The sequence below is a fragment of the Gracilinanus agilis genome, chromosome 2 (genome assembly GCF_016433145.1).
Source record: "Gracilinanus agilis isolate LMUSP501 chromosome 2, AgileGrace, whole genome shotgun sequence".
Taxonomy (NCBI): domain Eukaryota; kingdom Metazoa; phylum Chordata; class Mammalia; order Didelphimorphia; family Didelphidae; genus Gracilinanus; species Gracilinanus agilis.
This window is the reverse complement of record NC_058131.1, coordinates 647,527,269-647,544,831: the sequence shown is the minus strand read 5'-3', so window position 1 is coordinate 647,544,831 and position 17,563 is coordinate 647,527,269. Positions and strand designations below refer to the sequence as shown.

The 17,563-nt window shown below is 33.7% G+C and overlaps 1 protein-coding gene across 1 annotated transcript in view; it reads right to left on the bottom strand.

Moving 5' to 3' along the window:
- LCOR (ligand dependent nuclear receptor corepressor) overlaps positions 1-16,716 on the bottom strand; it is a 49,846-nt gene extending 33,130 nt beyond the window's left edge. Inside the window, exons 1-3 of the mRNA XM_044665732.1 lie at positions 16,644-16,716; positions 12,195-12,482; positions 7,377-7,470 (exon numbers count right to left, since the gene is read on the bottom strand). Coding sequence (XP_044521667.1) covers positions 7,377-7,470; positions 12,195-12,432 — 332 coding nt within the window. The 5' untranslated portion in view covers positions 12,433-12,482; positions 16,644-16,716. The remainder of the gene's footprint in view (positions 1-7,376; positions 7,471-12,194; positions 12,483-16,643) is intronic.
- Positions 16,717-17,563: the final 847 nt, after the last annotated feature.

Here is a 17,563-nt window from a genome sequence, read left to right as displayed (position 1 = left end):
GACTACTGATAAAAATACCAGAAAGTAATCTTTCCACAGAATCGCTTAGTGTTTTTTCTTTAACAGTGGCATAAGTTTGCGTATCGTGATCAACATTCTCTCACAAAAAGGTAGGAATAATAGGTTTAAATACATATCCCTGACCTAGTGGCATTATCATTCACTTCTAAGAAAAGATGTGAGAAAGAAGACTTTTGTGATAATAAATTATATTTTCCCACTCCAACAAAGAAACTGGTCAACTGGGGTCTGGGCCCTACAAACCTCTGGTCAGCAGAAATTAAGCATGCTAATAAGACAATCCCCCATAACATATTTAAGATGATCCCAAACACAACTAGTATGTCTACACTGAAAGTGCCAATATAGCATAGCGGCAAATCAAGAGAAGTCAAACATTAAGGGATCACTGCAGCACCTAGATTGATAGCCAGCCATGTGATGAACCACTTCAAGAAATACATGGTATAATGGAACTTTGAGAACAAAATTTTACATTAAAAGTGCACCTGAATATTACAAACTAACTTTACAAAACCTACAATAAGGTAAAATATATATCTTTTGAAATATTCAGCAGCTTTTAAAAATTTTTTTTGTTTTGTCTTTTTTTGAGAGGCTCATGAAATTTAAAAGGGACCACTAACTAATTCCAACCATGCTTCACAAAACAATAATGGCTATTTTATATTGCAGTTACCAGTGTAATGCAATTAGTGCTTAAAAAAAATTACTAAAAAAAAAAAAAAAAAAAAAGCCAACACAAGAGACCTTTGGAGGAAATATGCTTGTTCAAAAGCTTCTCTGAAAAGAAAATTCACCTGAATATTAAGTCGTCACTGATCTCAAGTGTAATGTTAAAAAGCTTCACAGACATATGAATATTACAATCTTCAGGTCTCAGGATACTTAATCTGAGAACATTTAGAGTTTGGTTTGTTTTAAAATTCACTTTCTAACCAAAGCAAATAATAGAAGTACTCAAATTTTCACTATTTACAATTCTTAGCCTACAATCTGAAATGACACAATACAAGTTCTCTTTTTAAACTGCAGCATTAAAGGGTAGGCACACCATTCTTCTGCTGCTCGATTGTCATCCACTGAAACACACATAGAAAATATTTATGTTAGTAAAATGATCACTCCATGTACACTACAATGACAAAGTTTACAAAACTCAACTCATACATCACTTAAATAGACTACCATATAGGGTTAAACCTCTCTGAACAGTAAAATTCTACAAAAGTTGAACTTTTAGGGCCAAATTTTTAAATGGGCCTTTAATGGTATCTGTCTGCAAATCAAAAAATAGCACATGCACAAATTAACTGCATTCACAAGAGCCTTTTTGCAGCAACCTTTAGCTAGTGAATAATCCAAGTACAAGAAGGCACTAGTAGCTACAATTAATTATGTGCTAACAAAAAAAAAGTAATAAGGGTGGAAATAGGAGGCTTCCTTTAAAAATGTAGCCCTTTGCTCGCAGCAAACTTTCTACAACTTCCTTCAACAGCAGATGAAGCCACACATTTAACAATGCATTTTTATTGCAACTTCCAGCTATGCTGGAAAATACTGCAGAGTTTACATACTGCTACTGAACTCAAACTGCTTATTATATTCAGATGACAACTAGAAATCTAAGAGTAAGCAGGCTCAATTCAGTCTTTAAATCATCACAAAAAGTAACTGAAGCAAACAAGGGCCCCAAGCCCAGTCTATGTTAAAAATGAGCAGTGCATATTTTTAAGTGACAGCAATGGTGTGCCTAACCTTTGAACAGATAAGTTGCAGGGGGGAAAAACAACCCTTAACCTAAAAAAGGCTAATTTAATTAACTGCTCCAAAGTTTTCAAACAAACAAAATCATGCAGTCTTGGGCCTACCTAGTCTTTCTTCACTGTGAAATATTGGTATCAGTTCTTAATTACATCTTCAATTTAATCAATGCCCAAGTACAATGCTTGTCATTTTTATTCTTTTGGTTGAGCAATTAAAAAAATGGAAAAGGCCTAAAAACTCTTCCCAATTGATTTTAATTTATAGGATGTATGCAGTGCTTTTATTTTGTTTTCCACAGTCAATAATTCTGACTTATATAGCATTAAATTCTGTGGGCTTCACCCAGTTATGGATGGTTGTTGTAGAAATACTAGAAAAATGTATTATCCAAACTTAGTTCCAAGTCTACTAGGAGTTTTAAAAACCCACCTCAAAAAAAAATTAAAAGTTTAAGGAGTGCTTATATTAACATGATCTGAAAATGTCTAAGTATTGTGTGCTAAGCAACTATTAAAAATCTATTACTGGAACCTATTACTATTAAAAACTGGAAAAGGAGAAGGGAGGAGGGAGAAATGATGATAGACGACCACACACACACACACACACACACACACACACACACACACACACACACACACACACACACGCGAGCGCGCGACCCCCCAAAAAAACAAAAAACAAAAAAATCACAACACCTGCTACTAGCAAAAGGATTATTTAAGAAGGAAACACCCTATGGATCTTTAGTCATGACTGAATTGTAGCTAAATGTGATGTGTAACCTAAATTAAATTAGGCTACCTTTGGGTTTGTGTTTTTCCCATCAACACAAAAAATGGATCCTTCATCAATGTGGTCATTTGGGCAAATTACTGAGGTTGTAATGTCAAGAGATCATTTTTAAAAGATCACAGTTATACACATTTCCCTTCCCTATTTCCCCAACCCTAACATACAGATCTGAAATAATTTAAACCAATTCCTGGAACTACACAGAGTAGTTAGTAAACGCATAATCAAATCTGTAAAAAGGGTTTAAGGTTACAAAGAAATCTAGTTTTGCTAAAAAATGAGGCATACTCTATTGTATCATTTAATGTACCCTGACTGCTCCTGAGTAAAAACGGAGCGTGTCCTCCATGAGATAAGGCTACATCCTCACAAACTGGTGAGATCAAATCCTACCCTTAGAAAATCCCAAACAAATTAAAACGAAGGTAGTGTTTACAAAGTAATTAACTGAAGCATTTTTGAAGGTAGTGTATGTACCTTTTACCCTCCCTCCCATTCCCATTGGGTGAGCACTAAACAGATTATTAATGTTAAAATGAAATTAATTTTTAAAGAAAATAATAAAATGTTTTAAGATCCAATTGATTACTTATAATCATTAAGGAGATAAGTAATCTCCACGAGCTCAAGAGATTTACCCTATCTAAAGAGCAAGTAATTTACTGTAATACTTCAATTAGCTGGATCCAAGGAGAAAGAAAATTCTGGATAATTTTTGAATATAAGATGGCTTTCTAATTATGAACAATAAAGCTCTAAGTAGAGAGTTGGGTTTAAAAAGTGGCCTTTAAAAACAAACAACAACAACAACAAAAAAGGTATTTATGATAGTAACTCCCTCCCCTCTCAGAAAAAAAGGACACTGGGTCTACAGGCAAGGAGTCCACTTCCATAAATCTGCATTTTCTGTGAGGTAACTCAATTCTCTAAATTATAGAGAAACATACAAAAGGCCAGGGGCAGAGGGGAGGTTTTTTTTGTGTGTGTGGTTTTAAAAAAAGGTATTTTGAGCCATACTGCACATGGAAAGTTTCAAAAAATGCAACATTCAGAATGCACCTTTCACCTGGGTGTCCCTGCAAAATCTGCAAAGAACAAGTGTTACAGTAAATGGCATCAGGTGCATTCAATGATAACTGAACAATGCAGTAGTGCTCACCCAGTTTGTAAAGTAATTGGCACTCTACAGTATTCCTACTCATCTTTTGATTCATTTGCACTTTGTGCTGCCTCTCCCTGGGGATCTAATTCAATCTTTACTGAAACATCTGGACCCTCCGACCTCATTAATTTCATCTTTTTCTTTGGAGGGTTTTTCAAAGTGCCCAGCCTCTCCTTTACTTTGTACTCCAGTGTACTGTGGGGAATCCCATAAATACTCTGAGCTTTGGAAACACTCATTTTTCCACTCATAACCACTGAGATTGCTTCCTCCAGTATTTCACTGTTGTACTGTCTATATCTCCCTCTTTTCTTCCGAGGCTGCTTGGAGCCTGGGTCTCCTTCTTGATCCGATGTGGGATATGGCTGTCCAGAGGTAGACTGCTCAGCATCTGAGCCCCAAGAATCCGGTCCAGCATCCAGCATACTTCTTCTGTTTTGTTTTGGAAGAATAGCCCTTAACTTTTTACTAAGCGCGCTCTCCGTTTGTGAACCCATGACCAAAGAACTATAACTATACTGGTCACCAGTGCGGGACTCCCATGAAAGGTCCATGCCTCGAACTTGTGGTATCTTTAAATCTACAGGAGATGAATGGCTCATGTCCTTTTTTCCATCTTGTTTAGTTTGAAGTGCCATTTTTTGAAAGGCAGAGTTTTCTGTAATAAAAGGAAGGTCGCTGATGTTGCTGAGTGCACCATTTCCCCTGAATTTCATGCGGCTGAAGTTGAATTCATAATGTGGTTTTGCCCAAGAGGCCTCCCTGGATAAGATTAAGTGCTGCCCATGATTCTGCAATCCAGATGACCCAAGGCTGGCAGCTGAGGAGAACTGGTTTCTGCTCAGTAGTTCTTCACTAATCTGCAGTGATCGCGCCAGTGGAACTTTGAGAGATGTGGAGTGGCCAAAACCTTCCCTGGTTCCATCCTGTAGGCTTCTTGGAGGTACCCCATCACCACTCCGAAGTCCGTCCGGACGGTGCTGGCTGGGTCTCCCAGGTCGCCTAATTGGATGGAAGGAAACTGATGTGAGCAGGACTTGCACAGGAAGGGAGGGATGGGTGAGGGGACCACTCCTTTATTAGAAGGCCTTGCTTGGGTAACATCACTTTGTGTTATTTATTTTCTCTCTCTCTAAAATTTAAAAAAGGTCTCAGCAGTCATTTTAAAACTTGTCCACAAAAAAAAAAAAACAACCAAAAACCAAAAACAAAAACAAAAATTAAACAAAAACAAAAAACAAAAACAAAAACCAGGAGCTTTTTGGGCAAAGAAAAATGAAACCTGTCAGCTGGTCTCTGGTTGGGTTCACAAATTTTCGGAGGAGAAAGGCTTCGCGCAACTGTCTGAAAATAGCACCTTAATTATAAATTACAAAGTAATCGTCAGTCTCCATAGCTCTATACACAGCTGTGTTATTAATGTGACGTTACCACTAAACAAGTACAGTAATAAAAGAGTAAGCCAAATAATTTTAAGATGTAACACATTCAACACACATTGGACAAACTGCTACAAAATCTGAACTGTTCACAATAGTGAAGGTCATGAATGGGTGCTCATTTAATCCACGCAAAAAGCTGCCGCTCATCATCAAAAAGTAAACAATTCCAAACAGCTTGTCATTCTTTAACACTTGAATTAAGCAAAGTGGTATTGCCACTAACAAAGAAGTTGCATATTAACAACTTACCACACTGCTTCCTTTTAAAACACAACAAGAAACACAAGTGAAAAACCTCTGATTCTCCATCTGACACATGCTAGGCTCAAAAGAAATGGTCTTTTCTTACCTCCAATACTTTTAATCCTCAAATGCAACTAAAACTGGTTCATTTCAAAGTTATGAGCATTTTGTTGTATGTCTTTTAAACTTCATTTTAAAAATCTATTATTTGTGGAGTAGTAATTTCTACTTATAAATTAAGTTGATGGCTCCCAAAGAATACTACCATAAGTTAAAGATTTCATGAACTACTAGTACTTAGCCCATCCCCCCACCCCAACTACAAATACAGTCTTATACTAGTTTGCAAGTGTCAGACTTTCACAATGACGGCAGATTATCAAGGTCAATAATGGCGAATGGTAAAGCATGCCCCCAAAAAGAGATAAATTAATAAAATCTAGACAAGAAAGTGAATAAGAAATCAGACATACTGGTATGGTTTCTATTATAGCTACAAAAATAACATGCTAGATTTTTTTTCCCTTGTGGGCTTTGTGTTATAAGTAAAAGTAAGACACTAGGGTTAATACCAAAACTTAACCTAAAATTAGGGCGGTACGGCTAACTCATTTAAGAGACTAGAGAACTTGATTTGAATTCCACAAAATAAAAAAGTAGAAATAATTTCCAATGTGAAGGTATGATCTGCACAGACAAACTTTAAACAAAATATTATGCTGGTTTTCCCACTACATCACAAGTAAGTCTTACCTAAGAGTTTCATTTATTAAAACTACTTGGATTCCTGAAAAATTTCCAAATGTTTCATAATACTATGATATAAGAACAGAATTCACTGAGAGGGAAATATTGAATTTAAATCAGTATCTGAAGAAAAGAAAGGTGAAAAAAGAAAAGGTAAATACTTTCTAAAAAACAAAATGGATAAAATTAAGGGGAAGTTTTATTTTTCATTTTGAAAAGTCAGAGAAAATGAAACATGAAGGAAAAATAACAGGGAAAGTGTTGTAGTAGCAGATACTACACAAAAGCATTAATAGGAAGGGATACTTTTTTTTATGATAGCTAAGAGCATATTTCAAAAAGCTATTTTGATGTCTCTTTGTTTCCTTAAATCTTTGTATAACCTTATATTCTGAAACTAATCCTAAATGTTGTTTAGGATTATTAGGAAGGTTGTTTTTCATATCTAACAATTCCACAACAACTTCTTAACATTGTTTCTATGTATCTCCATTTCTAACCTACTCTACATAAATAAAATAGCTCACTTCTTTTAAAAAAATACATGGTTGATGAAGGACTCCAGATCATCATTTACTATGAAATTTAGTTCCTAGAATCAGAAAATCAATTTTATTTTCAAGAGTGCTACTACAAAAACCAATTATATAATAATTCTGTATAATGTCCTGACAGAGGTGGTTACCTATCAATCCCCCCACATCGACCCCATCTGTTAAAGAGGCAACAGAAAGTAGCATTATATTTTATGAACTGTCAATACTAGAGATTTTATGGTTACAGTTCACATTTACCAAAACCCCAAAATTCCCTATGTACCAAGTTCTGTAATGAAGTCTACTTCTCATTCAAACCTTCAACCTAAAGATTATAATTGACATGCTTTAACTCTGGAATATCTAATTAAGGTTCTTTAGTCGTCCACAAAACCACTGAAACATCCAGAAATACAAATGCATTCTTTTCACATTTTTTAATTACTTAATAAAATTAAAGTAAAATTATTTGCTTGTGCTACCAAATTTCAGAATGCAGTTTTATTTAGATGGTGGATGAAAAGGCTGATGTTACAAAAGATCCACCATAAAATTCATTACTCTGAAGGGGTTCCATTTTTTTTAAGTGAGAAGAGATTAATATCAATCTGTAATAAATCACTTAAGATAGATTATGAAAAAGCTGCAAATATTTTCCCTTACCCGTTCCCTTGAGTATTGGAGCAACCTGGAGAATGGCTGAGGGAAGTGTTGCCAGCACATGGACTTTTCTTAGTGGACAAATCAAGGACACCGTCTGTAGAAACAACAAATGAACACCTAAGAATGTGAAAAACTAGGGGTAACTGTGAACTATCTTGGACTAAACAGTTAAAAGCTAGGTCTACTGTGGGAAGATATGTTTCCTTTTTATTTCTGAATCATCAATCATTCATCCAATCAAATTATTGTATTTATCTTGGATTCCTACTCCCCCATTCCCCAAGAAAGTCTCTTAAAAGAGGGGAAAAAACACAAGAGGTATACACTGAAAAATAATGTTGATTATAAACTAATGGCAGAGAGGGAGGGAAGTCTGTTCTATTGTCAGTGAAATCTATTAAAAAGAGGACCCTTTGGCAAAGCAACTATACATTTAACAAATACTATAGCAATATCATAAAGAAGCAGAGTGGTATAGTAAGAGAGAACAAAGTTGGCCTTGAGATTCATAAAAAAAACCTGTGTTTAAATTTTGTTTAAATCCCATCTCTGAAGCACATTAATTGCCTGATCTGAGGAAGTCTCTTAACATATCGATGCACTAAGCTAATCTTATGAGCTGCATATCAGGTACCAACCTGCATCAGTTGAACAATTTTCTTTACAGAATATTTTATATCAGTGAAATTCGAGGACTAGACTTCATGACTAACATGCCCAAAGATTAAATATTAGAGAGTCTATCCCCAATCCTGAAAAAGTTGAGACATTTCAGAGGATTATTAAAAATAAAAAAGGTACTAGAAATATTAATTTGCATTGTTCCAAGTTCTTTAGGAGACCCACTTGGCTCTGACTTTCTAAATTAAAAAAAAAATGCTTATCTCTTAAAATCACAAATTATTAAGTCAAACAGCTAAAACTAAATCTATCTAAAAAAATAAAGCCCATATGTCTTAAGCTCTAAAAATACTTCCAGGTATTGTTCAAAAAGGGAGCTTACAAACCTGATTAGGTTATTTTATTGCAATGAAATATTTTTGTTAGATTACAACTAAATGCTACATTTCTAAAAGACAGGCAATAACAAATGCTTGCTGACTGATTAGTTTACAGAGAACATTATGGACATCATTTCACCAGATCCTTTATAAGGAGAGGTACTACAGGTATTAACCTCATTTTACAAATGAGAAAACTGAGGCTCAGAGTGGATGTGGCTTGCCCATAGTCATACAGTTATCAGAAATGGGATTTGAAACCATATCTAACCTGACTCAAACTGAGGCCAGTTATTACCACTTTATCATACATAGAAATTCCAGTGTGGGATTAGGAATTACCAGTATGTGATTTCATATGCCTTAAATTAAAAAATGGGTATCCTTCCAAGATCACAAATCTAGAGATGAAAAAGATCTGAAAGATCATCTAGTTCAAACCTCTTAATTTTACAGAAAGGAAAAATGAAGAAAGAAAATGAAATATTTACATACATACATATACATACAGGGAACAAATAGCACATAAGGAATTTGAACTCAAGGTCTGTGACATCTCTGTGATCTATCTCTGGTTCTTTTTCTACACCTCACACTCTCCGCTAGAGCAAAGATGAAGTTCATAATATGGGAGCTCTTAATATGGAAATATTTCCTGGTCTATCCCTAAGCTGAGGTTTATAAGGAGGACGCTATATAAGTTTTTAAAAAATATATATCCAAATGGTATACCAAGTTCCAGGAAAGATGAAGCAATGATACTGAAATATCATTTAAGAAAGCATTCTTTATTAATGAATAGTATCCCAAGATTTATATTACCATCTGTGCATAATATTATAAAAGAAAATTACACTTGGTATAAAGCATTAGCAGTTTACCTTGTACACTGATTTTATTAAGCAATTATCCCCCAATTCCAGATATGCTTTACAATAACCCCCAAAACAGGATAACTTTTAAAGTTGGCACCTTAGGCAAAATTAATATATTAGGTTAATATTAAATATTCTCTGCCAACAAGTAACCAGAAGCAGGTCTCTGATATCTAGTATCCTATCTAGAAATAGATATCTTCTAGAGATAGAAGGATAAAGGATTCCTGGATATATTCTCATTTCTTATTGCAGGATATTGTAAACTGATGTAAATTGATATGCAGTCAGGATTAAAAATGCTTCTTTTTAAAAAGTCAATTTGGTGCCACTGATAGGCTTACAAAGGCATCCAAATTACATAGAAGTTTTTATTAAGCAAATATGTATCATCTCTTTTTTTAAAGATATATGCACAATAACGAGGTTGGTAATGTAACTTTCAACTATAACACCACTGCTGACAGAAGATAAATTATAAGCTGAATAGTAACTGTATATTAACTAGTTAACCAGTATTATTAATGCTTCAAATATAATCTATGGGGCTGCTACTCTGTGGTTGTAAACCAAAATATTACACTAATATTTTGAGCACCTACATTTTTTTTAAAAACCTTACCTTCCGTCTAGAATTAATACTGTATATTGGTTCCAAGGCAGAAGAGTGGTAAGGGGTAGGCAATGGGGGTTAAGTGACTTGCCCAGGGTCACACAGCTGGGAAGCATCTGGGGCCAGATTTGAACCTAGGACCTCTAGTCTCTATAGGTCTGGCTCTCAATCCACTGGGCTACCCAGCTTCCCCTCAGATAAATTTTTCATAAGGTTGGTAAGAACTGTGTACCTCTGGTCCAAAGATCACTCTACTTAAGTTCAGAGACTCATCACCAGGAGAAAATAAATTATTTGGTCATAGTACCTCATGAAGACTATCAAAACACAGATAAAAGTAAAGTAACTAATCTTAAGATTCTTTTGAAATATTTTTAAAAAATCAAATAACAACTGTATTGAAAAGAAAAGAAGCTCCTTTAATATCTAATATTTATTTGACAAGGTCCCAGTTTTACAGCATATGCAAATCAATGATTTTTTCTAATAAGGAAATCCTTCAAATATTTTATTACTGAGATTTTTTCCTAGTCCCTCTTACAGACAGTACATTCCCTCTGAGATATGATATCCCATCTACTCTATAGTTTACATGTTGCATTCTGTCTATTAGAATGTGAGCATCCTGAAGGCAGTAATGGTGCTTTTGCCTTTCTTTGTATTGCCCTAGTTTTAGCACAGTGCCTGGCACATGGCAAGCATTTAATCAATATTTGCCAGTACCAAAAACATAAATAATAAATAACAAAGTCAAATGTGGCGTTTACTTATGAGCAACCAAAATTAGGCTATTTTATAAATAATATGATTATATTGACTAAGCACAAGAAAGCAATGTCGAAAGAAGGGGGTTTCTGGTCATTTAAAAAAGTTAAAACTACGAAAATTATATATACCAATCTCAAGAAGCACACATTAACTATTTTATCCGACCAAAAAATTTGAAGTTAATACTTAACCATTCTTATGATTTCTCCTTTCTCTCTCCCTCCCCATTTTGGATATGTACAAAACTATACAAGACAAAAAGGAATGGCCTTACCTATAGTTTAATAGAAAGTTCATTAATTAAGCTGCAAATTTTGAATTTATAATAATCTAACCACTTCCTTGGCTAAAAATATTTTACTATTACAAAGTTGTAATGTAAAGAAAATATTTAATCAAGTTGAGGAAAAAATTTTAAGGTTCTTTAAAATAGGGCACTTTATTTATTAATCAAAACAAATGTTCAGTGTAATAAGCCAGGGGCTTGCTGTTTCTAGATTTGTACTTATGACTAGTGATAACAGATTTGAGTATACATACATTCATTTTAATTTCTCATGTGTTAAAAACAGACTCTACCAGATTTCATTTGACTTTGTGTATATGACAAATTAGACTGAATAAATAATTCAGACTTTTCACCAATTCGAAAGAGCTCCCCATAGAAGAATAAACACATCTCCAAAGAGGGAAGTATATAATTGTCTTTCATGGTTACAAGGATTTTGATACAGGTAGAAAAACCTGTGAAAAGTGATTTATTGCTTTACCCCTTCACCTTATAGGGCATAACATTTTCTAGTTAATGATGCTCATCTTAAACTAGGGGATTTCCAATCTGGGATCCACCTAAGAATTGAGTCTGGGAAGTGAAGCTACTCCAAAGATACCTACTATAAATATTTACCAAACTTTTTTATATTTATCTTTAATGTCAACAGTATGACTCAGTTAAATAAATAAGCAACTATATCTTCTGGACACAGAATATATAATATCTTACAACATGCATTAATATTTTTCAAATGTTTAAAGAGATTCTGTTATAATTAACAAAAAATAAATTCTGTAAATTCTGTAAAAATAATAAATTTAAAAGTAGCAACAGCTTTTCGTCAAGTATTTTCTTATTGAGAGGAAAGCACAATTCAAATATTAGTATATGGGAATACCTAAAAAGTCAGGGCATTGCTTGTCTTAGATCATATTTTATGAGGAGGGAAAACTTTCATTTATGCTAAATGAAAGAAAAAATTATGTAAGGGCATTTTGAAAAGTACAAAATACCATTATGCAAATATATCTAATATGTGATTTACAAGTACAAATGACTGGCCCTACTCAGTGTTAAAACAGATTCATATTTTCACTGCTGGAAAGTTAAAGAGTAATAACTTTCAGTTTCTTCTCTGTGCATACTTTGAACTAAGTGAAGCTGGAAGCTCATAATATTTTTGCCATTGCTTGAGGCACTATTTGCCAAAACTATATCTCAAAATAAGAGTATTAAATCAGCATTTTTAAAAATTGGATGGAAGAGATCTTGATAATAAAACCATACCTTGTTCACTAGGTTCTGACTGAGACTTTCTGACAGTAAGGTCCAGAGGTGAGTCTTGGTCAGCCATGAGAAGTTTGCTGAGTACAGGGTTCTGAGTAGTTGCAGCCGTGGGAGAGGTGGTAACTGGAGACGCTTTCGGCAGGCTTTGGTTCTTTGTGCTATTGGGCTGGCTGGGGTCCTGAGTAGAGCTATTTTTTGAGGTATATTCAGCAGCAAATTGTTGGATCATTCGCTGCATGATCTCACGGGCCACTAGGGGAATATTGGGGTCAGAGACCCAGGGACTGTCTGTAAACAAAAATTTATTTAATTAAAAATAAATTTTAAAAAGATGTTCAAACAAACAAAATTTTATTCTATTTCATTAAAATGTAGGGTTTTTTCCCATGAAAAAATTTTCACCTCTGAGATGCAGATTACTCTGAAACAGGAAATTTCTAAAAGTGATTTTAATATTTTTCAGTAATTTACTTAGGATTGTAAGCATTACCTAAAATCATAGCATAATAAATAGGTTTGAAAAAGTATATCTTATTCTATTGTTGACTCACCTGATACAGAAATTCTAAAATTCATCTTTTTATTAATTACCTTAAGTAAATGCAATAATTACTCTGATGCCATAAACAAAATTACTCAGAATCTTTGGCATAGCTAACCTACTTCTTAAAAATCTCTGGGAGACAAGTTACTAAATATTTAACTTGCTTGTTAACTGTGAGGTATAGTTAAAAATATAAAAGGGGAATCACTGAACTTAATGATCAGATCCCACATAAAAAGCCTAAAACAGGCCATCAAAGGGGCATATTCTTTAACTATACCTTGTTTTCAATTAATATAATAGCTTTAGGTATGTTCTGAAGCAGAAATCCAAACTATAAATGTCTGATTTAAAATAACATGTGAATTCAGAAAATCATTGTAAGTTCACTGCTAGAAGGGGCCTTAAGAATTTTTTAGCCCAATTTTCCCATTTTGTGAGAAAAGTTGGCTCTGGAGAAATTAAATGACTTATTACGCAAAGTCACAAAATAGTATCGGAGATTAGACAAAACCCTGGTATCCTGACTGGTATTCAGAATGAAAGGCACTTTCCAACCACACTACCTTCAGTCTTTAGATAGAAAGTCATTTCAGTTGGTTTTGAAAGCTGGAGTCCCTTGGCCTTTTTTGAGAGGAGAGATTTTTAGAGCTAGGAAGGGGGCTTAGAGATCATGCAGTCCAACCTACAAATAAGGAACTTGAGGTCTGTTATAGTGAAAATCTCAACATAATAAAAAGTATCTAAGTGTCTCAAAATAAAACTATTTTCATAAAATCAAATAACTAGGACAATTTTATTGTTTGTTATATACTTATTACATATAAACATATATCTATTATAATAAAATCTGTTTTAACCAATTAGATTTAGAAGAGTAAATTCTTCCTAACATTTAACCTTTTAAAAATAGAATTTGGCACTATAATAATTAGATTTACACACTTAAAGGTTAAATTTATATAAAAATAAGTAACTAGAAATTTGATTGGCATCTTTTAGTGTAGTTACACTGGAAAGTCTATGGTCTTTTTTTCTGTCTTTGTTTTTAAACCTATACCTTCTGTCTTGGAGTCAATACTGTGTATTGGTTCCAAGGCAGAAGAGTGGTAAGGGTAGGCAATGGGGGTCAAGTGACTTGCCCAGGGTCACACAGCTGGGAAGTGTCTGAGGCCAGATTTGAACCTAGGACCTCCCCGTCTCTAGGCCTGGCTCTCAATCCACTGAGCTACCGAGCTGCCCCCCTTTTTCTATTTTTTTGAGAGTATAATGTGAATGTTCAGAAAGTTCTGTGAGGCATATTATATGATGCCAAGCAAACATAATCAAAGTGAAAATAGTGGAATTAGTAAAATATACTATGGTAATCCCACTTCTTGTCAAATGCCTATGGACAATTTTTCAGGCAGAGTTTTATCTTACTTATTTCTAAAAATATATCTTCATATAAAACAATATTCCAATTTCTAAAACTTTTTTTTAAAATCAATTCTTCCAGTGGAAAAAGTAGTGAACATTTGACAAATGGAAAACACTTTCACAATAAGAACCCAATTGAAAGTGTTTAGAAGTATGTCTATACTTTTATTTATTAGCAATCATAGTCAAAGAAATTCTTGTAGCAGAATTTTGAGGAAAGACTCTAGAGTATATTTGTACACTTGTAGCAATATAGTCTAGGCAAAGGACAGTTAAGAAAAAGGCCAACAATGTCTACGTTGTATAAATGCTTGGCCCACTTTTATGTTCTGCTTCTTTTGAAAATCCTGAACATATCTGTTTATTTAATGTACCTAAAGCATATTGCATTATTCCATATATATGGAACCTAGACAATATTATCAAGACAGAAAAGCAACAAATTAGTTCTAACAAAATTAATATAAATTATCATTTAATTAAGGAAACCCCATGGACAGAACAGTATCAGTGTGCTGTGAGTCACAAAGAATATGACACAGAACAACCAAGCAACCACAAATATTTATTTAATATAGTTATTGACTAAAATAATTATTAACTAAAAGAGCTAAGCCTGACATCTACACCTCAAAAATGCAAGTCTCAGTTAATTGGAATAGGAATGGCACTCTAAAAAAAACCACTGAGTTTAACTGAAATGAAGGATCACAGACCAAATCTAAAAAGAACCTCATATGGAAAACAAATACTGAACTGATGAAAGTCATAGATAATTAAGTAACTGGAAAATTGAAATGCCTTCATAAAGTATGTTACTAAAACAAAAATCTAAACTTCACTATTTTAATCATTTAGGCTTTTAACAATTAAGTATTTAAAATACCATTTACATTCAAGTGTCTATATTCCTATTAATTTCTATGTTTCAACAAAAGTTTTAAAAATCAAAGGTTAATTCTGATCACCTAAAGTATTCAAGATAACTTATGATCATTTATCAGAATTTACAAAAGATGTACATCTAACTTAAAAGCCACAAACTTACATTTAAAAGATGAAAAAAGCTAGCTCTCTAAATTAGAAGTCAGTAAATTTAATTTCTATATATGTAAAAAAAAATAATTGCAATCTAATCTTCTATGCCAGTAATAGACCTGGAAAAAAGGATGTAGAAATACATTTAAAGGTAAGCTTTAAAAATAAGTGTCACTGGGTTAGGTGGCTCAGTGGATTGATGGCCAGCCCTCAAGTTGGGAGGGTCCTGACTTCAAACACTTCCTAGCCACCTGACCCCAGGCAAGGCCCTTAACCCCACTGCCTACCTCTTATCATTCCTTAGCCTGGGAATAGTACTGATTCTAGGATAGAAGGGAAGGTTTAAAAAAAAAAAAAAAAAAAAGGGTCACTGAACTTTTCCCCTTACTCTAAATTCATATCAAAAGGGGTTTCTCCCTTCAGAAAATGGATCTTAAAAGGTGAGGGTGGCTCCAAGAACATTGTTCTTTCCTTCAATCCACAAATTTCCTGTCACTAGAGAGAAGGAAAGTGGTTCTTCTTTTATACAATCAAGGAGAAATTCATTACGATTAATAAATGAGATTCCTATTCAAAATGCCTATCAATCATTTATACCTTATAGTGAATTACTGTAATCTGCATCAGTTCCCTGAGCAAATAAGCTAAAGGAAGAGGTAATTTTGTAACATGGACATTTCATGTACTTTAGGTCTGTAAGGAGCTAAACAGATAAGGAGAAATCTGAGGTCAACATGCAATTCTTGAAGAAAGCCTGGATAAAGAAGTGGCACTAGAGGGTGGGAACAAAGAAGTCAACCAAAGACTGGCATAAAGACTACTCTGAAATGCAGCTTGTGGACTGGGAGGTAGAAACTACAACACACTACTGAAAAGCACACTAATATAGTCCTCTAGAAAACCATGTAAATATAAAAATAGAGATTGCCCTAAAGTTAAGGGATATTTATTATGATATATGTATGCATATATTATTATACATATCAAATTACTTATATCCTATAGTTAACAACCTCTGAACAATTAGCATTTATCCATATATGTATGTCTACATATATAAAACACACGCATATCCCGTATGTGCATTATCTTTATGGCAATATTCACACAGCTTGTTTCACAGTGTCCAAATTGATTAAACAGTAAATATTTGTGCAAGAAAAATGGTAGCTTATGGGGGCAATTTCTCAGGTCTCAGAAGTTTCAAGAAAGCCAAAGCAATTTGTATAATTGTAATTTTATCATTTACTTAACAAAAAAAAAAACTAAAAAAAAAAACAAAAAACATTATTTCAGAGCAGCAAAATTGAGGGTGGCCACCTTGACAAATTGTTTAATTTTTACCATGACAAAATGAAAATGTAAGAAAAAACATAAAGTGAGCAAATTCAGTAATAAAATCAGTAATCTTTTGCAAATCTTGGTTATTATTCTTTCCCCAAACCAACCTTTTCTATAAAAGACTGCATTGAGGAATTCTTCTGCTTGTCTCTCGAAACGAATGATTTTTGCTTGCCCTTGTCTAAGCAGAGCTTCTTGCCCAGCTCCCAAAGCTGGCTCATCCAGATCGACTAAATGTTCCTGCAAAAATAGTCAGTGAAACATTTGCAAAAAATATTTCTCCAATATAATCAATACTGACATAAAACAAAAACCATACAACTTAACATGATTTTTTGAAATTTCATTGCCACCTTTAATTCAAAACCAAAATTCACTTGAATGCATTTGAATTTCAACCAAATTTTATCTCCCATGAAAAAGGAAATGCAAAGAGACAGTATGTGTATTAAACATACACAGAATATACATTAAGGGCTTAAACTTGAGGAGGGAAGGATCTATTTGCACAAAAATATTTGTAGCAGCTCTTTTTGTAGTGGCAAAGAATGGAAATTGAGGATATATCCATCATTTGGGGAATAATTGAACAATTTGTGGTATATAATCAGATTATGAAATACTATTGTGTTATATGAAAGATGAACAAGATGATTTCAGAAAGAGGTAGAAATACCTACATGAAATAATTCAGAGAGAAATAAGCAGAACCAGGAGAATTTTGTATACAGTAACTGCAAGATTGTGGAATAATTAATAGTGAATGACTTAGCTACTCTCAGCAATACAATGATCCAGGGAAATTCTGAGGGATTTATCAAAAAGAATGCTATCCACCACCTCCAGAAAAAGAAATGATGGAGTTGTAACACAGATCAAATACTATTTTTCACTTTAGTTTATTTGGGTTTTTATTTTGGGGTTTTGGTTTTAATATGAGTATTCTCTTACAACAATGAACAACAAAGAAATATTTTGCATGATAATACATGTATAATCCAGACTGAACCGCTTACCAGCTCTGGGA